Consider the following 21,526-nt stretch of genomic DNA (forward strand, 5'->3'; position numbering starts at 1 on the left):
TGATACTTTTTTTTAAACTTTTTATTTGGCCATTGTAAGTATCTCATGTCCGTAAGTGTTCTATGTCTGCAGTCTTCATAGTTTTAAAAATAATTTAGATTATTTTATGAAATGAGCATTTTAAATGTTTTAAATATTTTTCCAAAGTCTACTGATAACTTTGTTATCAGAAGAAATTCTTTTCCCTTTTTTGCATTATTTAAGGTAAATTAGCTTCCTAGTTTAAGCACTATATTTTTGTTGTAAAGAAACAATTATTGATCATTGACTAACTGTAAAAATGTTACATCATTTAGAAATAAAGTAAAAGATGTTCTTTTTCCCTTAAGCCTGCTCGCTTCTCTCCCCAAATAAAGTTTCTTATATAGTCTTCCTAAATAGTCTGTGCAAGTACTGGAGCGGGAGATCTCATTTATTTTAATCCTATGGGATTGTGCTGTCTACATTTTACGCCTGAGGTCGGTTGGTTGGTGCTCATCTCTTTTCAGCCACGCCTTAAAGGGTCAACATTGACCTTGTCCCCAGTGTTCCTGTTGAGGGTCCCCTTTCCTGTCAAAGTACAGCATTCCTAAGTGAAGCCTTTCATAAAGCAAAATGGAATCAAGCAAAGACAAGCACCCTTAATTTTTATAGGAAGATTGTGTGAATGGTCCTAGATCCAAAAAGGAACCTGCCAAATCACACATAAAACCTAACGTCGCCGTAAGCTAATGTGTTCACAGACACAGTTCAAAGATGCAGCAGTTTGATGTCGAGGGCAGCGTATACTGCTGTGAATGTCTCAGTGGTACGTATATGTGGAGTTATTAGTGTAAGTTGCTGTGTTGAAACTTCCTAATAGTTCTGAAAAGATCTTTAGACTTGTTTTGTGGATTTATTTTTTACAGGTTGATTCCTGTATTAGTAAATGGCATGAAGTATTCAGATATCGATATTATTCTCCTGAAGGTAAATAAGCTTTTCTGATGAATAGAGAAGATGATTTTATGTTTATGTTGGCATGGTAAATCAGAATTTAGCCAATAGAGCATTTATTTCAAATAAACCTTAAGTAAATAGTCTACCTTGTTACATAATATCAAAGATAGAAACAAACTAATAAATTTGGGTGGTCATAGATGATAGCTTAATTGGCGCTAGATGCTTAATGTTCATTGCATTACTGGTTTCCTGAGACCTTAACTTTAACCTAAATTCTTTGGTGCTTACTGTAAAATATCACTTTGTAAATTTATGGATACAAGGTTGATATATGTACACTAGATTGTCCCAGGCGATGAGCAGCTGCTGGTGTCTGGTACTTCACAGGTACGCTGGGCAGTCTGTTCTCCCTAGAGAAGTGATTCTTAATCAAGAGGTACCATATCTTCAGAATCTTCTAGGCGTTTTTCAATCTATGCATGTCATCTCTTGAGTATTATTCTTGTTCTTGTTAACAGCTTACAATGAATGTCACCCCCAAAATTTCCTTTTTTTTTTTTTTTTTACAAAAAGGGTGATGTAGAAGAAGATGAAACTATTCCTGATAGTGAACAGGATATAAGGCCACGTTTCCACCGGTCAAGAACAGTGGCTCAGCAGCATGATGAAGATGGGATTGAAGAGGAAGATGACGATGATGATGAAATGGATGATGATGATACCATTTCTGACTGGAATCTAAGTAAGTGAGAGGGGAAGTGCAGTCGCTTGCTTTAAAACATCATCCTGGAGATAAAATTCACATATACAACCATCACCATGGTCAACCTTAGAGTTTTTTTTTGTTGTCTTAAAAAGAAGTCCTATGCCCATTATTAGCTGCCAATCCCATTTCCTCCCAAGCCCCGGGCTACTCTAGTCTCTGCCTCTCTAGCTTTGCTGATCCCGAACCTTTGGTATAAATACAATCTTTACAGCATGTGGCCCTTGGCGGTTGACTTCTTTGTGTTGTTTTTAACACTCACTCATGTTATGCCACGTATCAATACTTCATTCCTTCTCATTGCAAAATAAATCAACCTGTCATGGGTGTGTGACACATTTTGTTTATTCGCTCTTTAATAAGGTAGAAATGTTGTGTTTTCCCTTTGTGACTATTACAAATAATGCGGCTTTGAGCATTCAGATAGGAGTTTTTGTGTGGACATACAACACACATACTCGTGTATAAGCCATATACCATACATACTCATGCATAAGCCGAGCTTTTCAGCACATTTTTTAATGTAGTTTTTGTGGTAAACGTAGGTGCTTCAGCTGATAACTCGGGTCGGCTTATGCTCGAGTGTATACAGTATGGTTATTTCTCCGGGACTTCCTGTTACGTGGCTAGGTTTTATCCTTTGAGGAACGCTGTCAGGTTATTTATTTTACAAAAGGCTGTATCGTCTCATGTTCTCATTAGAAGTTCCGATTTTCTCCTTTATATTTGCCAACGCTTGTTCTCTGATTCTTTTTGGCTGATGAGAGCCATACATATATATAGTGAGTATGAAATAGTACCTCATTGTGATTTTGATATGTATTTTCCCGATTGGTGTGTTTTTATATTTGATCATGTTATATTCCTTAAAAATAATTTTTATTGCTCAAAACACGATGCATTTTATTTGCTACCAAAAAAGGATACTTGGCCACAAGCTGTTTGTTTCCCTACCATAAATTGATTTTCTGTGGTAATTTATCTACATGAGCATTTTTGATAGTAATATGATTTTTGTCCTATTGAGAACCTTAAAAATTTGCTTCCTAAAATTTCTTGTAGTGGTTATCCTTAACCTACATATTCATTTCCTCCTGTGGAGCCAGCATTCTGCCCCAATCTCTTAAGAGTAGCTTGGTAAGAACCTCGTTATCTGCTTAGGTTTGCTTCCTTTGTCCGCTTTTGAAGCCCCGCTGCTCTAGTAGTTTCTCAACCTTCTCAAAGTAGTTTCTCAAAGAATCAGGAGATTCTTTGTGGTGGGAGCTGTGTGTGGTACGCTGTTGAGCAGGATTCCTGACTACCTGGCAGGGGCCTGTGGCAAACCCCCCTCCACACATACCCCACACACAGTTGTGATAACCAAAAATGACTCTGCATTGCCAGGTATCCCCTGAAGAACAAAATTGCCCCCAATTTAAAACCAGTGGTTGAATGCGTGTTGGACTGTCTAATAAGTGATGGAATGGATTGGTCATCAGTCCAAGCTGAGTGATGCGTTTGGTTAGGTAATTAATTCTCTTTCCTTTGTTACCCATTCCGTTTCCTGCAACAATCATTATTCAGAGTGTCTAAATGTGCCAAGCAGTAGGCCAAGGACTGCCTTCTGCATTCTCAACGTTCGACATTTCAGACTCAACGTCTTAGGGGAACTATAGAAAGAGAAACCTGGCCGATGTCAGTCTAATTCATGAGAGGGTCCCAGGTCTTCATTGTTAACCGCATGTTACCCCATTGTAGTCCTACCTTCAGGGTGGAAGGTGGGGTGGGTTGAAGTGTTATGTAGAGAAAATGTAAAAGTAATAACACACAGCCTTTGTACGTCCCCAGATAGTTAAGGTATTGGTTCTGACCAGTGTAGCAGCTTTTGTTTTAAGTTTTTACCATCATCTAATTTTTGTTAGCCAAATTTACCAAATTGGAAAAACTGTAATACTTAAAATTCCATTTTTGTTCTTTTTTAAAATACGGTGCCAACTAAAATTTGGGTTGATTTCTTACAGTCCTGAAGTTAATCTTTTTGCCGAAAGAACATTGTTTAGTGTGTGCTGTGCATCATATGCTGGACACTTGCTTCGGTTTAATTGTCTTGCTCCCAACTAAAGCACTAACCACTTGATTCTAAGTAATCTCCCACCAGGCGAGTCACGCAGAAACATTGCACATAGCTGGCTGTGGGATTTTCCAACAGTGGCCTTAGCGTTCTGCAAATACTGAAGGAGGGCTGTTTCAACATTTCTATCTAAGCAGTTCTAGTCTGACAATCGTACCATTCGTTTGTCCTAGAAAATAGATTATGTTAAAAGTATTTTTTCATGTGATAGATGCTTTTGAAGTATGTCTTGGTGCTTTGAAGTAAAAACAGCAGCTAGCCAATTGTACACCATTGTCACAATTTTTTAACCATATTCCTGTGTTCTAAGGGAGTTCTGTTTGACTCATTTTTTTGTAATCTCTCAATCAGTATTTTTGGTGAAGTGACAGATTTGATGTGCTACCCTAATTGCCCTAATGTCATTAAAATATTACTGTTGCTGGTAGTTCAACATTTGAGGAACTGCCAGCATTTTACATTCCCACCAGGATTGAATGGGTGGTTATTTTCTAGTTACCCTGTAATCTCACCACCTTGTTCTTTTACTACAGATTTGTGTTGTCTTACGGGTGAGCTGTGGTTTCTCATAGTTTTGATTTGTATCTCTAATGATTCGTGATGTCTCACATCTTTTCATGTGATTGCCAGCCATTCAATAGTCTCTTTGGTAAAATGTCTGCAGATCTTTTGCCGGCTGTTTTTCTTTGAGTTATTTGTTTCCTTTGCTGTTGTGATGTGGAACTATGTGTTTTGTATGTTGTGCCCATGTTGATGCATGATGTACCAAAGTTTTATCCTGGGCGGTAGGTTGTGTCTTCACTTTGGCCCTCTGATGAACAAGAATATTTCGTTTTTATGTGGTCTCATTTATCTGTTTTTTTCTTTGCTGCTTGTGCTTTTTTGTTCACGTTTGAAAATGCATCGTTAGAAAACTAGGTCCTGCAGCCACTCTGTTAAATTAAAATCCATGTGCCTGCTGCATTAACTGGGTTTCAGTCCTGCGTGCTTATGGATCATTGTGCATTATTGGTCACTGAGTTAGACGGTTCTACCAAACACTGACAGATTTCTTTTTGCCATCTGAGAAATCCACATTGCTATTATGACCACCTGTAATTAGGAAAATATTGAGAAGCTGTATGGCTTATGGTGGCAGATTAAAGGTTGCCAAAATTAATAGTTTTTACTCGAAAGCTTGGATTTGTTGTTAATGACAAATTAGTGTCTTTTTTCCCCAAAAAACACCCAAATTGCGGAACAGGACTTTTATGTCAGTCTTGCGAATGAAAGTAATGTCCCTGGGGAAGCAGGTTCAGTTTGTGACTTAGAACCGCTGCCCCATCCCTTTCCTCGGGAGAACCTTCCCACGGTAGTCTGTGCGCTTCCCGAGTTGTAGCACCTTCCTGAAAAGACTGTCCTTATGGTGGACCCTTGATCAAGGCCATTTTTACACCGCTTCAAAAGCAGTCTTCAGTGAAGCGGGCCTTCTTAGTGGGTTTCTATGGCTGTGGCGCCGGCCCGGCCGCATCTCATACTGTTGGGCACAGGGTTGCTGTGGGTCAGAGCCATCGGGCGGCCCCTCACAGCAACAACATGGCATGGAGGGACACAAGGACTAGAGTAACCTGGTTGCCACTTTGTTAATCGTGCTAAGATGCCAACAATCTTAACGTCTGTTGGCGTCTACCCTGGCAGTCAAATGTTGCTGTGGAAGGAAAACTAGGAACAGCAGTGTTGTTGAAGGCGTTGCAGCCTTGTTGGTCGCTGAAAGGGTCTGTTCCACGCTGTGAGGACCACTGACTTCACCTGTAGCCTCGCTTCATAGGCTGTGTTTGTCGCTAGTGTGTCAGGAAGTCTGTCAGACAGGAAATCAGAGTTTGTCAGGTGAACGGCATGAGTGTGGCCTTTCTCTGCACCATACTCACATGGTGGCCTGGGGGCTTTTAAGAAGTTCCTCGACAAGATCCTATTCTGCAAAGAAGGAAGTGCCCTGGCTTAAAAGTCTCAGGTCTCTTAGGAGCCACCTTTTATAGGGACAGCTTGCAGAGGCCTTCTGGAGACTTACCCATTACAAGAGAAGCTCCACACCGGGCTATCACACCAAGTAAAGTTCAGGCATAGGTTTGTCCAGCCTTGATTTCACGGTAAACATAGAAGTATCTTTATCAACTTACCAGAAAGAATAAAGCAAGTTAACAAAAAAGTTAGATTCTTATGCAGGTAAACAGTTGACCCCTTACCTTAATGACCCAGGTACTATTCCTTGAAATTGTTGGTGTTAGATGTTGTCGAGTTGGCAAGACTCATAGTTGTACAACAGAATGAAGCACGTACAATTGGGGCTACTCAAAAGGGTTCATCTTTCAGCCACCAAAAGTTATCTTGTTTACTGGTAGCATTTTAGGGGGAGCATTATGGTAATGAATCCCCAATAACTGTGATGGGTGATGTAGGGCAAATATTGCTTATTTTAATTTTTAATCTTTTTATTGGGGGCTCATACATCTCTTATTACAATCCATACATATATCCATTTTTTTCCTCATGTATCCATTTTGTCAAGCACATTTGTACAGTTGTTGCCCTCATCATTCTCAAAACATTTGCTTTGTACTTGAGCCCTTGGTATCAGCTCATTTTTTCCCCTCCCTCCCCATGCTCCCTCATGAACCCTTGATAATTTATAAATTATTATTTTGTCATATCTTACACTGTCCAATGTCTTCCTTCACCCATTTTTCTGTTGTCTGCCCCCCAGAGAGGGGGTTATATGTAGATTCTTGTAATCGGTTCCCCCTTGCTACCCCCACTCTCTCCACCCTCCCAGTAACGCCACTCTGACCACTGGTCCTGAGGCGTTCATCTGTCCTGGATTCCCTGTGTTTCCAGTTCCTATCTACCAGTGTACATCCTCTGATATAGCCATATTTGTAAGGTAGAATTGGGATCATGGTGGTGGGGAGAAAGCATTCAAGAACTAGAGGAAAGTTGTATGGTTCATCTTTGCTACACTTCACCCTGACTGGCTCATCTCCTCCCCATGACTCTTCTGTAAGGGGAGGTCTAGTTGCCTTCAGATGGGCTTTGGGTCCTCATTCCGCACTCCCCCTCATTTACAATGGGGGAACATGGGAGAGGGTGAGATGGCAGAAAGGTAGTGGTGTTAAGAAACCCAGGAACAAGGGAACAAGTGATCCAAAATCAGTGGCGAGGAGGGTGTAAGAGGCTTGGTAGGATTTGATCGAAGGCAGTGTAACCAAGAACTACTGAAACACAAATGAAGACTGAGCATGATAGTAGGACAAGAGGAAAGTATAAGGAAATAAAGGAAAGAGCTAGGAGGCAAAGGGCATTTATAGAGCTCTAAATACAGGCATGCACATATGTAAATGTATTTATATATGATGATGGGGAAATAGAGCTATATGCATATATATATTTAGTATTACGGTAGCAGATGGACAGTGGGCCCCCACTCAAGTACTCCCTCGAGGCAAGAACACTTTGTTCTATTAAACTGGCATTCCATGATGCTCACCTTCCCTACACTTGCGCTGAAGACAAGTGAGTACATAGGCAAATGTGAAAAAAGCTGATGGTGCCCAGCTTTCAAAAGATCAGTATCTTAAAGGCTTGAAGATAAACAAGCGACCATCTCTGTCAGAAGCAACAAAGCCAAGAAGCACACCAGCCTGTGTGATCACAAGGTGTCAATGGGATCAGGTTTTAGGCATCAAAGAACAAAAAAAAAATCATACGATTGTGAATGAGGGGGAGTGCAGAGTGGGGACCCAAAGCCCATCTGTAGGCAACTAGATAATTCTTATTTTTTAATCACACTCTTAGAGTAATTCTGTGCATATCGTTCTTTGTTATCATTTGATTATGGTCAGTTTTGTTTTAAATCTTGTATCCTTCAGAACACTGGTCTTTTCATATTTGAATCTATATCTCAGTGGTGCTCAGACACATACATGCTCTCTGGGTGATTTTTATAGGTAAATAAACACATACTTATTTGCTCAGAAAACAAACTTAGTGGCCATGGTTTGCTCCGATCACACGGTAAAGTGATGGTCAAGGTTGTTTTTTTCTAAATACCCTTTGAGTCGAAGAATGTACCAAGCTCCAAAATAAGTACTTACATTGTGAAAGTGCGGTGCGTGTCATGTAAGTACTTGTTTTTCAGTTTATAAAACTAGATGCTAATAAAAAGTTAACATTTTTTGCACTAAATGTTTCCTTAGGAAAATGTTCTGCTGCTGCCCTTGATGTTCTTGCAAATGTGTATCGCGATGAACTTTTGCCACATATTTTGCCTCTTTTGAAAGAATTACTTTTTCATCGTGAGTGGGTTGTTAAGGAATCAGGCATCTTGGTTTTAGGAGCAATTGCTGAAGGTAAGTCTGAATCGAGGTTGAATTACAGAGTTCTTAGTTGTCGCTCTTAAGCCTCGACTTTTTTCAGGACTTGTTACTCTGGAAGTGAAGACTGGTTAGTGTTGAGTTTACACGCTTTTTTCATTATAAAGCATTAATACGGATTTTGTTAGGACATTCCTATAAACATCTGTCTGACAAAATAATAATTTATAAATTATCAAGGGTTCATGAGGGAGGGGGAAGCGGGGAGGGAGGTGAAAAATGAGGAGCTGATGTCATGGGCTTAAGTGGAGAGCAAATGTTTTGAGAATGATGAGGGTTATGAATGTACAGATGTGCTTCACGCAATTGATGGATGGATGGATTGTGATAAGAGTTGTATGAGCCCCCAATAAAATGATTTTTAAAAATATCTGTCTCCAAGAAATGGAAATACGTACTCGTACTGAAAGCCATGAATTTGTGACAAAGGTAAAGTGAGGTCTCTGTACCCAACTGGAAATTATCTAGGAACAATTGGGTTTAGCTTCACTTTCTTTATAAATTTGAAGTGTATTGTTAACTTGTTATTTGTTGCATAGTAAATTATCTGAGTGCTTTTCATGGTGCATGTCTGTTTAGTATCCAACTGAAATAATTTTATGTGAACCAAATTTCAGCGTTTGAAATTTTTGCGGTATTGTGTTTTCTAGGTTGCATGCAAGGTATGATTCCATACCTGCCCGAGCTCATTCCTCACCTTATTCAGTGCCTCTCTGATAAAAAGGCTCTTGTGCGTTCCATAACGTGCTGGACTCTTAGCCGCTATGCACACTGGGTAGTCAGCCAGCCCCCAGACACGTACCTGAAGCCATTAATGACAGAATTGCTAAAGCGTATCCTGGATAGCAACAAGAGAGTACAGGAAGCTGCCTGCAGGTAGGCGAAATGCATAATTGAACATTGGTTGTCAAGGAAGGGAGTGGGTAGTTCTGAGAGAGTCACTGTCCACCTGTGGTGGATGTCGGTATCAGTCATTAACGGAGTCTTGCAGGTTGGTGTTTTTCTAGCTGTAGCAGAAAAGTTCGTTTTCCTTGTGTTTTCTTGGGTTTTTGAGGGACTGGTTGTAGCTCTTAGGTTTGCAAAATAGCCTATTTTATCACATTGTGCTCGGCAAGAACAATGTTCTAATCTGCAGCTTTCAGTTGGACATTTTGTAAATTCAAATGTGAGTAATTAGCTAGAGTTGGTTTTATTTAACCATTGAATAGCCTCGGTAACTGTCACATCATCCTTGACCCCCAGACCCCACAGATACGTGGCCTAGCGCTGGCAAGGATTCTGTTGAGAGGAATAGCAAATTTAAGTAGACGGACATTTCTGCAGCCCAACTGTGTTGACTACCCTGGCTCCACAGAAACTCCTGCGATTTGTCTTTGTTTCTCTCCTGAAAATATTCTGGTTCTTGCCACAAATCTGTATGTTAGAAAGAGCAGGTTGATTGTGTTTTGGGATTTTAGTACTCAATTTTTTTTTTAACTGCTATCGAGTTGGCGCCAACTGATGGCGACCCTGTGAATTTCTGAGACTGAGTAGTTGCAGGAGTCGAAAGCCCCGTCTTTCCCACAGAGCGGCTGGTGGGTTTGAATGAATGCCTGCTCTTCGCAGCCCACCTCGTAACCACCACTATGCCACCAGGGCTCCTAGACTCCCACTAGGCATTCAGCAGAATTTTTTAGCTCTGCTAATTGTTAGACACATACTGTGTGCTGTGTTTTTGTCTCTGCCATCATAGGTCTTCTAGGCGTGGTGGTTGTGTGCTAGCTCGTTCAAGTGGTTCTGGCTGATGGTGGCCCTGTAGGGTAGAGTTGAACCTGCCCCGTAGGGTTTCCAGAACTGTAAAGACTCTGGATCACCAGGTCTTGCTCTCTGGGAGTAGGTGAAGCCAGTGTGGGTTTGGGCAGCTGAAAGTTAACCCTTGTGCTACCAGTGTTCCTGTAGAGGCTCAGTAGCAGACACCGAACAACTTACTTTGGGTCTTTGTTATGTGATCATTATTCCACATTTTCACATTTGCCTGTTCATTAAAAGTGCTCATGTCTTAACAAACAAGTTTAGATCTAGAGCCCAGAAAAATTCCCAACTGAGATCAAAGAAGACTCGTTCTGTATGTGACCGTTTGAGGGCATTGGACAATGTAACTAAGGCGCCTTGGTGGTGCTGTGGGTTAGGTATTGGGCTGCTAACCACTGGTAGTTCAAACCCCCAGCCGCTGCTCCACAGGTCTCAGAAAGGCTGTCCATACCTGTAACAATCTACAGTCCGGGCAACCCTGCATAGGGTCGTTGAGTAGGAATCGACGCCGTGGCGGTGGGTATAAAATACAGCTACTGCCCATAATGAGACTGGACTGTGATTAAAATGTACAGCAAGTGCTATGTAGGAAATGAGTAAGAGTTCCCAGTGATACCAGGACATTGATTAACAGCTTAAAGCTGTCATTTTAGAAAACCGCTGGTCAGAAGAACAGAAAATACTATATAAGTGTTCCAGAAACTAAGGACTGAATATACCATGCAGTCAAAACCAATTGAGGTCTCAAATGGAAACTTAACTCTGAGATGCTGCAGGTTTGGGAGTTTTTTCCCCTTTGCATATTTCTCCTGATGAAAGGCCATACATGAGACAAATTTGAAATACTCGTAATACTGCGTAGAGCTTAGCGGAAGCTTGGAAGAGGGAGGAGGGGTAAAGATACTCCTGGGTGCTGGGGTCTCAGTGATTGCTAAGTGTGTTCCTCTCCTTGCATTGTGGTTGCTGGTGGCATGTGAACTGACACCTGACAGTTTTCCATTTTCCGTCATCTAGAACAACTGCTGCAGATGTGCAAATGGGGTCTTTGGTGTGTTAATGTCTATGTTCCCAGCACTGACTCAATACATGTAGTTGTTGTTGCTTCTTTGGTCATCCTTCTGCAGTGTCCACAACTTTCACCTGCCTGTGAGGCAGTGTCTGGGGTCCGGTGCTCTTAGTCCTCAAAGTACCATCCTTGCTTTTCCATACTCTGAAGAGGTCTTGTGGAGCAAATAACATTTATTGACAGAATAAGTCTGGAGGATTGGCACAATTTGTTTTGGATGGCCAGCTTCTGGAGAGGAAGATGGAGAGCAAAATAGGAGAGGGACAAGCAAAGAAGCATTTGGTGCCATGAAGCAAGGAAATGGGCTAGTAAAATATGTTTCTAGAGACAGCTTAGATTCTTTTATAAACTGCTTTTATCCAATAATTGTTTTTACTTGCAGTGCCTTTGCTACCTTAGAAGAGGAGGCTTGTACAGAACTTGTTCCTTACCTTGCTTATATACTTGATACTCTGGTCTTCGCATTTAGTAAATACCAGCATAAGAACCTACTCATTCTTTACGATGCCATAGGAACATTAGCAGATTCAGTGGGACATCATTTAAACAAACCAGTAAGTGTCTGTGATTCACTATTTGGGGGGTGGGGGTGGGGCTATGTAATATATCATGAATTGGCCATCAGTACTTTGGGAATACAGGCATACAAAAGTGGCAAGTTTATTCATCTTTGGAAATAATAATATTTCACAAATAAATGTTTGTTTAATGTAGAACTTAGACCAGCAGTTTACGAGTATACTAATACTTTTTATGGAAAATGAGAGGGACTTTTTAAAAGACAAAGATCTTTAAACTCTTGTTTTCTGTTTTTTTATTTAATTCCAAGTATCTTTGTACCTATCATTTCATAAGCCTTTATTTGTGTTTGTTTTCTCACTGGGAATTTGGGAGGGACATCATATAAGACCTGTGAGTGCAGGAGTAGGAAAAATATTCCTGGTGGACTGTAGGGTTTGGCTGAGAAATGGCAAAACTCTTGTGTCCAGTAGGACAAAGAATAGAAGAGAATGGGTGGAATCGGATGTGTTTAAAATAGGATTTAAATAATAGAACTTAATAGTAGCCAAAAATTCCCTGGTGAAGAACTAATGTGGGTGGTTAGTGTAACCAATAAGGAAAAGGTTTTGTGTTGTTGAGAGGTTTGGGGGACTCTTGGTTTTTCAGGTTAGTTTGGTGTTGGTGTTGATTGTTGCGTTGGGTGTGGTTTAGTTTGGTTTTTGCTTTTCGGAAAGACTCGGGAGCGCATCAGCAGATCTTAGCTGGCACAATGTTGCCTCAGCGGCCCATCGCTTCACCAGGGCTCCTAAGTTTGTATGTAAACATGCCTTTGTTTCTGAAGGACAAGGCGATTTCTTGAAAGTAGACTCAGGTTGGGTAAGTCAGTAGGTGAAAACAATTTTAAAGGTACCAAGTTCAGAATGACTGAGACTTGGTGAAATCACTCTGTGATGGTGTTTTAGTTACTCTGAATGGGTTTGAATTTTTATAGATTCAAAATGGACTTGTAAAATGTAGTAGTGAAACTTGTATGTGTTTTTATCATTGTAAATAGGAATACATTCAGATGCTAATGCCACCCCTCATCCAGAAATGGAACATGTTAAAGGATGAAGACAAAGACCTCTTTCCTTTACTTGAGGTATGCTAATTTGGTGACACGTAACCTAACCGTGCTTCTAACCAAAAATGTATGACCTACTTTAAAATAGGTAGGTGCTTTAATAAAGTTTATATTATTTGTGTGCTGAATCATTTCTTTTAAAATGCTAAATAATAGATCTTCTCATTCCTTCAGTTATAGTACATCTATACCAAGAATTAGGAAAAGCGTAGGAGGCATAATAAATTTTTGTTGTTTTTAACTAGATAGGGGGCTGTGTTATACAAGGTCGTGTTGACCAGTTTTCTAGCTTGCTCTGCTTGTTGTGGTCGCTCAATGCTCTTTAGTCAGTCTGGCCCGATGCCACTGTAAGCACAACAGAAAGAAACGCTGCCTGGTCCTGTCAGCCTCACAGTTGGTACTGTGCTTGGACCCATTGTTGCAGCTACTACCTCAGTGCCATCGCATTGGGGGACAGTTTGTTTCTCTGGTTTTTTGGGGGGGATTGCTGCCCCTCTTTGTCAAACATGATATTCTTCTGTAAGAACAAGGGTTCTTCCCCCCCCCCCCCCAATAACATGTCTAAAGGTAGTAAGGTGAAGTCTTGCTATCTGGGGTCTGAGGAGCATTCTGGCTAGACTTCCTCCAAGACAGAATTGTTCCTTTTGTAGCGTCCATGATATGTTCAGCATTATTTTGCCAGTCCCATAATTCAAAGGCTTCAACTCTTACTCTGCTGGTCTAGCTTCCTCACGTAAGTGGCTCACAAGGGTATAGAAGCCAGCAAGTCTCGACCCCATGGATCAGGCTGGAGGCTATAAATGACCAAGTCTCTTAAATTTGAGGGAAGAAGTAAGAGCACACACGGCACTTCCAGTCTGTTCTTTAAGCGTAGTGCTCGTTCTAGGGACTTCTTCACAGTTCATCTGAGTAAACTCTGATCTCCGTGGCCGGCCGGCTGGCTGGCTAGCAAGATAATAGATAACAGGAGTGAGCAGCATTAAGGGAGAGGCTTGAAGAGCAAAGCGTATGAATGACTGAGATTTTACTGAATGCATTTCACATTTTGTCATGACCCCAGACATGCCCAAGAAATGTAGTGCATGCTCTTTGTTCTTCTCAGTGCCTATCTTCAGTCGCCACCGCCCTGCAGTCCGGCTTCCTTCCATACTGTGAGCCTGTGTATCAGCGTTGTGTCAACCTGGTGCAGAAGACTCTCGCACAAGCCATGGTATGTTTTTCAATCTTTCTCTTAGTATTAATACGCATTCTGGTGATTAAAGTACCCTTTCTAAAAAATTCTCTTAATTTCAGCTAAACAATGCTCAACCCGATCAATATGAGGCTCCTGATAAGGATTTTATGATAGTGGCTCTCGATTTGCTCAGTGGCCTGGCGGAAGGACTCGGCGGCAACATTGAACAGCTCGTCGCACGAAGTAACATCCTCACACTAATGTACCAGTGCATGCAGGTAAGACTGGGTGCGTTCAAACCAGTTGAAAGCTGGTGCTCCGGTGACATCGAGGTTAATTTCTCTTTGTTTGTTCTAGGATAAAATGCCGGAAGTTCGACAGAGTTCCTTTGCTCTGTTAGGAGACCTGACTAAAGCTTGCTTTCAGCATGTTAAGCCTTGCATAGGTAGGGATATTTTCTACTGTGGCTAAGGTTTTTAAGATATTTTCACATGAGCTATGTCTCCTATTGTTAAGTTGAAAACTTTTAACATCTCAGCATTTATAAATGTATATATTTACTGACTTAACTCAGGCACTTGGAACCACTGCCCCTTATACCATGAGCTCATCATCACTTGCAGCAGCTCCTTAGGCAGGTGTATGAAGAAAGGGGCGTTTGCACCTAAACGGTGAAGCCTGAAGCCGCGGGGCCTGTGTGCTAGCTTATTAGCTCTGTAGGGGGGGGGTATCATTAGCTGGAGTTGTTCCACAGCAATATTGTCTTATCGGATAACCAACGTTACTTGACAGATAACTTAGGAAACTTTGCAGGTGAATATGTGCTAAAAGTAAACAATGATTTGGTAGTTTGTTGTGAAGATAAAGGTTCCTTAAGTAATGCAGCCTGCCTTGTAATCAAATTTCCTGGATTAAATGGTGGTGTGTTTGATTCTAGTTTTCGCTTCTTTGTATATCTCCCAAAATCTGAAATAATTATTTGTAATACATGATTTTAAAAACACTGACCTAAGTGTTTTTCTCATTTGACATATTCTAATAACTGTATCTGAACATTGAGTAATAGCCCTAATTGTATTGTCAAGAACCACCAGACTTAAGTCTGATGACTCAGATAGCTCGCTCCTACTAACAGTGTATTGAATTCTTGTGTAATGGAACTTCATCATAAATCATGCAGTATTTGCCACCTAATTTAGTTTTTAGAACTTTGCCAAAAGGACTATCTTAATAAAAAAACTAAAGTAGAAATATGGAACAGTGAACAGTTTGAGCTTTATGTTTCGCTTCCAACACTTATCAATATGTATCCAATCTTGTCTCATATACACTGTTACTCAGATGGGTGTCATTTCAATTTTTTCTTATTTTAAAACAATATGTGGTGTTTACTTTCTTCTGGAGGAATACAGCATCTAGTTATACCCTTTTAAATGTCTAAATTGGTGGTTCCCAACGGGAGGTGATGCTGCCTCCCGCGGGCATTGATTGACAGACATTATTAGTTAACACGAAGCCTGACTCCTGGCATGTGGTCAGAACAGCAGGTGAAAGTCCAGAGAGCTGCCAAACAGTCCACTGTGCACAAAGCAGCCCCTCATTTAACAAGGAATTGTGAGGCTCCAAATGGCCAGTAAGGCTGGGGGTTGAGAAATGCTGGAATTGATCCATTAAGTTCTTGTGGTTAAAAAAAAAATCATGTTTTCATTCTTCATTTAATTAGGAGAATATTTGTATCAGAAGACATTTCTCATATCACTAAATTGTTTGTTTCTCTAAGGGGTAAGTCATGTTGGAGCAGAGAGGAAGCTACTTACGTGATTCTTTCCTCCTCTTCTCTGAGAGCGCTCATTCCTTTCTGTGTGACGGGGTGTTTGGAGACCACAGTCTGGGCACTAGAGTACAGAGCACTTTAGCAGCTCAATGTGTTTATTTTTTTTTTAATTGTTAAAAACTGCTTTTGAATTAGATTGCATTCTATTTTGCTTTTCCTGCTTTCATTTCACATTTTCTCAATCTGGTGGTAAGAAAGATTATTCTGACACTTTGTAATAGTACTGCCTAAAATATACCAAAATTCACATTTTTATGGTTTGCTTTTCATAAAAGTTCAGTCAGTGGCCAATTATTGATTGCCTTCTGACCCTTTAGTTTCTTGAAACATATTACTTGGGACTTAAGTCATTTTTAAAATAGTTCCTTCTTTCCTACAATTTTGTATTTCATATTACAGTGTTTAATAGCAAAACTTGTTGTGCCTTGCTTAAATTGTTTCTTTACCTAGTGATTTCCTTTAAAGCACAATATACTGCTACTGAGAGGTTTACTATGTAGTATTTTAATTTTTTTTTCCCCCCTTAGCCGACTTCATGCCAATATTGGGAACCAATCTAAATCCAGAGTTCATTTCCGTTTGCAACAATGCCACATGGGCAATTGGAGAAATCTCCATTCAAATGGGTAGGATATTTTTCCCCCTTTAAGAATTCAAATTTCCAGGTATTGTAGTAATTTTGTGATTAATTTTTAAGTTGAATTTTATTTGGCTTATATCACAGTTAATGAGAGCAACAAAGTATTTCGTACTGGTGTTTTAACTTACAAACCTTTCTTTTCTGTTTCTCTTTTTGGAATGATCTAGGCATAGAGATGCAGCCTTATATCCCTATGGTGTTGCACCAGCTTGTAGAAATCATTAACAGACCCAACACACCAAAGACGTTGTTAGAGAACACAGGTACCATATGACTGATCTGTTACGGTGCATAGAGAAAATGAGTTGCCTTTTACTTCTTTTAAATTAAAATGCGTAGAGAAACCAAAGCATAGCTAGTTTTAAAAGCCCAGCTTATTAACAGCTAACTTAAATTCTTATTACTGAAGTGTGCTTTTAGCTACATTCCTCAATCAGCTTGTTGAAACTTTTTTTTTAATGCCTTTTCTCTTGTTCCATGTTCCCTAAGATGGGTGGGTCGTGTTTTTGAACCACCTAGTTTTCCTTTTAAATTAATTCAAAGTCAGTTCTGTAAAGATGTGTGGCTTTGCACTTGTGGAGAATTTTTATTTTCAATTTTTTTTTCAAGTGGTTTAAGAGCTGGGAAATTTTCAAAGGCATTTAAATTTTTAATCTTAAAAAAATTTGACTTAAGTAGATGGTAGTTTAGTGGCTTAGTAGTGTAGCACATATCAACCTGTCATTTTCTTCAAATTTGAAACTTTTTAACAGAACCTTAATGGAATTTATACTTAGGGGGCTTGTTTCTCTTTTGCATATATAGAGAGCATGTTTATATTAAAGAATACCTTCCATACTATAGAACACATTTCATTTGGGGATGATTGAGCCCTTTCTATCATCCCTGATAGAAATAACAGCAAAATATATACATTTAATTACTTTTCATTCTTTATGTATTAAGAAAGCTTTAATTTAACATTTGTTAATTATGAAAACCTTGACCGTCAATGTGATTTCAAATGGACGTGTTCATGGGTCTGGAAGGAGATCTTTTCATTATGAAACAGTTATCTGGCTGTTTGGCTGTGTGGGTACTGTTATCTTACAGACCGAATTTAGGGGGGGGGGGGTTTGCTCTAAACTATGCACAGGATGATTTTTAATCTTGTCAGGTTTTTATCACTTTAGAATGCAGTACCTGTACATGACATTCAGATTTGAAACACTTAGCATTATGAAATTAACGTTGAATTTAAAGAAACTTAATTATTTTTAAATGTGAATGCATAACTGCGAATAAATGTTGAGTGTAATGTATATGAAAGTTTCTTGTGGGATATCAGCTAGTCATTTTTTATCGTTCTTCAACCAATTGGCTTTAATTACAAAATTATGCTCCCTAATTGTTAAGGGAGTTGATAGTGTCCTTCAAATTGATGGATTGAATGGGTGTAATAATCAAGAAAAAACTGAGTAGTCATTGAATTAAATTTTTCACAATGGCCTAACAATTCCCATATATCTTAGCCGAAAGAGTTATTTTGTTGTTTTTTTTATTACTAACTGCTAGATTAAAATCACTGTTGATAACCAACATCTGTAGATTTCAACAAACTCAATGGCTATTAAAATCATAAAACCCAATTCCATAGGATCCAGCTATTTGCGTTTTCCCAATTAGTATATCCTACACTTAACTTTTTCAATGGACATCATCTGCTTTTATCGCATGTTTCATTGGATTGTTCATACTTGCCTGTTTAATGAGAATGTTCGTTGCATAGTTTGTGTCTGTTGAGTGCATAGGTTTTCTTTCTCTTGCTTCATATGATTCTGCTGGATTTTAGTATTATCTGTGTAGTTTGCTTCAAGTAATCCTTAAACATTTTTCTTTACTCCCACCCTTTTTTATGAAAGGTTAACCTGTTTTTGAGAGAACACCATTAAGGCACCTCATGGTTTGTTTTCTGTTTGTATCCCCGTTGTGTATACATGTATTTTATGTGTGTACCTTTGAATTGCAGAGTGCAGCTCAGGCTCGTACTTGAGCACTCTGTGTAAGTTTGACTTCCTGGATTTTGATGGTGAATATACCTGCTTGATTAAACCCCACTTTAAATTATTTAAATAGAATATTAGCATGTGAATAATACAATGTTTATCATCAAATTTGTGCTATGCCTTTTATAGCAAAGCAGATTTGTTATTTCCTTTAGTCCACATATCATGTCTCATTACAGTGGACTGTCTAATTTTTATTTTTTCAGAATTTTTATGTCAAATATAATTTGAAATTACTGAACTGTTAATCTCGGTTTTTCTCATCATTATCTGGGACTTGTTGGACTGGGATTTGACATCTCAGCCATTTTCCAGTCCATACATTCCATGGGTACCATCAGGCAGCCTGTGAATGGTCCACTGGTTTGTTTTGGAAAGGTCAGTGAAAAGGAAGAAAAAGTTTACCAATATTTGGATTTAATTGCTAGGTAATTTCCAAAGAATGGCAGTCACTTATAAAAAGATTAAGGAAAGTGGGGAGTAAATTATTCACTGCAGAGAAGCATGTGTGGCTAGACCATTTGGAAACGTAACCGCACTTTGCTGGTTTATTTCTTGGGGAAAAGCATTATTAAACCTTAATTTCTGACTGGTTTAGAATGGAAATTCTCTCAAACCATCTACTCAGTTGTTCACCTGATTGTTGATAGAATGGTATTTTGCCCCTTAAATCGGCAAGAAAAGCAAATTATCCTGGTTTTTGGTGTTCTCTCAATCTTTAAAGTTTTTTTTTTAATTCCTTTTGTTTTTCTTTTTCCAAGAGTATGCCATATATGTTGCTGCCCCTTATTTTAGGGGGTGGTAATAAACAGCACTGGTGAAATCTTATGTTTATTATCATACACAAATTCTGTTGGTTTCTGTTTCTGAGTTATTTGTTGTTTTTTCTTTATTTTTTCTCCTTCCCCCTCATTTGCTCATGTCTTGGTTGGCGTTTGGTGGTGTATAACCGTGATTGCGTTACCTTAGCAATAACAATTGGTCGTCTTGGTTACGTTTGTCCTCAAGAGGTGGCCCCCATGCTACAGCAGTTTATAAGACCCTGGTGTGTATTATTCAATCTTTTTTTTTTAATTCATTTTTCTTCACTCTTTCTTTCTCTTTCTATCTCACTTTTAGATATATTTTCAGTTGGTTACAAAAATCACAATCCTTAATCATTGCCAACCATGTGACTAATCTTGTCCTATCAGGTTTGTGAGGTTTTTTAGTAGCATCGTCATGTATATTTATTTTATGTTGTGGCTAACGACTAATTGATGCATGGGATAAGATTGTCACATGCTTGCTGTGTTAAAAAGCTTGATTATACATACAAAGCATTTAAATATCCACCAGAAAAGTAAAAATGCATGCAAATACTCTAAAAATTTAGGTTTTTGCATTACCTTTGTTTTTTAGAATTAATTTGGAAACTTGGATTGCATTTAAAAATACACGTTTAAACTTGTTATGTATGAAAATCTTATTTGCTTGTTGATGCAAAACTTAAACATCTACACCATAAGTTGTATAATAATTTATATTGTGGCAGTATAGTCTATGTTCTGCTTCTTTGGTAATCTTTCAGTTCAAGTAATTTGTTGTAGTGTTTAATGGAATATAAATTATAATATTTTTTTAAGTAATTTGGAAATTTATTCATGACTCAAAATCATTAATATAGATAAAATAGGTGATTCAAATCAATTATAGATTGTCGATGCAATCTATTATTAAGGCAGTGTGGATATCATAGTTTCCAGTATATGGAAAATAGACCTGGCATGCAGGAAGTATGAAAAATTTAAGCTTTCTGGAAATACTGTATTTGTACTGTAGTGCTTATTCCATTAAATACTGTTCATTAGTATTGTCATTTAAAATGCTTCGTATTTCAACACTAAATTCAGTTCTATAATTTAATAGGTGCACCTCTTTGAGAAACATAAGAGACAATGAGGAAAAGGATTCGGCATTCCGTGGGATTTGTACCATGATCAGTGTGAATCCCAGTGGAGTAATCCAAGTAAGACATTCACAAGGATTTGTTTTTAGCAATATTTTATTGTATTTATTTTATTATTACAGTTCCTAATGTCTCGGAATGATAATGCCAGTTTTTATTTTCTCAGTCTTTGTCAGGAAATAACAGTAGTCAATTGTGAAAGTCAGGCTTGGCTCTGGTCTTTAACTAAAGCTTCTGCATTTGTAGTCCACTCTTGTTGGTTGGTTGTTTGGTTTGATTTTGAGAGTTTTCAAATTATTCATCAGTACTTTGTCATTTTGTGGTGGGGTTTTGTTTCGGTTTAGTTGACAGTAGAGCATGGGGTATGATTGTAATCAACCTGCTGAACAAAATCACATTGCAGGATTGACAAAACAATAGCGCTGACTATGTGCAATCGATGAAGCTCCAGATTCTTGGACAGATCAACTGTAAGGAAGAAAGGAAAGGGAAAGGGGGGAACCTAGAGATTCCAAGAAGCCCAAGACATAGCCAATCTGTTTTAAATGTGTTGGAATATAGAATTAAATTCTTGTGTTTAGAAATGTACACTTGATTGCTGAGGCGAAGGAAGCCATTGCTGTGAAAGTCAAGGTGGTGGTTTTTTAGGGAGCCTGGCACAAATTCTACTTCTTGATCCATGTCACAGTTAAAAGAATTGTCACCCTAGAGATACCATTATACTTTGTTTTATGTGGATGCCTGAATAGTAAAAGTTTGCTTTGGAAGACAGGGTTGTTTGTTTTTAAGTAAATCAAATAGGTGATATTTTCTGGTAATTAGACTTTTTTTTTTTAATATAAAAAACATCGCATCGCGGGGAGGAGACAAGTCAGTCAGGGTGCAGCAGTGTAGCAATGTTGAAGCATACAACTTAAGTCTAGTTCCTTAATGCTTCCTTCTCCCCACCACCCCCACCCCTACCCACTATCATGATCCCAGTTCTACCTTACAAATCTGGCTAGACCAGAGGGTGTACACTGGTACAGATAGGAACCGGAAACACAGAGAAACCAGAACGGATGATCCCTTCAGGACCAGTGCTGAGAGTGATGATAACTGGGAGGGTAGAGGGAAGGTCTGGTAGAAAAGGGGACCTGATTGCAAGGATCTACCTATAACCTCCTCCCTGGGGGGGTGGACAACAGAAAATTGGGTAAAGGGA

General features: G+C 39.1%; 1 protein-coding gene across 2 annotated transcripts in view; it reads left to right on the forward strand.

Annotated features, from left to right (window-relative positions):
- TNPO1 (transportin 1) overlaps positions 1–21,526 on the forward strand; it is a 105,561-nt gene that overhangs the window by 78,458 nt on the left and 5,577 nt on the right. For both annotated transcript variants that reach the window (XM_075541157.1, XM_075541158.1), the window contains exons 10-22: positions 888–948; positions 1,495–1,663; positions 8,024–8,176; positions 8,851–9,076; positions 11,440–11,611; positions 12,613–12,699; positions 13,784–13,891; positions 13,975–14,133; positions 14,213–14,300; positions 16,217–16,315; positions 16,497–16,592; positions 19,344–19,419; positions 20,283–20,382. In XM_075541157.1, coding sequence (XP_075397272.1) covers positions 888–948; positions 1,495–1,663; positions 8,024–8,176; positions 8,851–9,076; positions 11,440–11,611; positions 12,613–12,699; positions 13,784–13,891; positions 13,975–14,133; positions 14,213–14,300; positions 16,217–16,315; positions 16,497–16,592; positions 19,344–19,419; positions 20,283–20,382 — 1,594 coding nt within the window. The remainder of the gene's footprint in view (positions 1–887; positions 949–1,494; positions 1,664–8,023; positions 8,177–8,850; positions 9,077–11,439; positions 11,612–12,612; positions 12,700–13,783; positions 13,892–13,974; positions 14,134–14,212; positions 14,301–16,216; positions 16,316–16,496; positions 16,593–19,343; positions 19,420–20,282; positions 20,383–21,526) is intronic.

This window comes from Tenrec ecaudatus, chromosome 2 (genome assembly GCF_050624435.1).
Source record: "Tenrec ecaudatus isolate mTenEca1 chromosome 2, mTenEca1.hap1, whole genome shotgun sequence".
Classification (NCBI taxonomy): domain Eukaryota; kingdom Metazoa; phylum Chordata; class Mammalia; order Afrosoricida; family Tenrecidae; genus Tenrec; species Tenrec ecaudatus.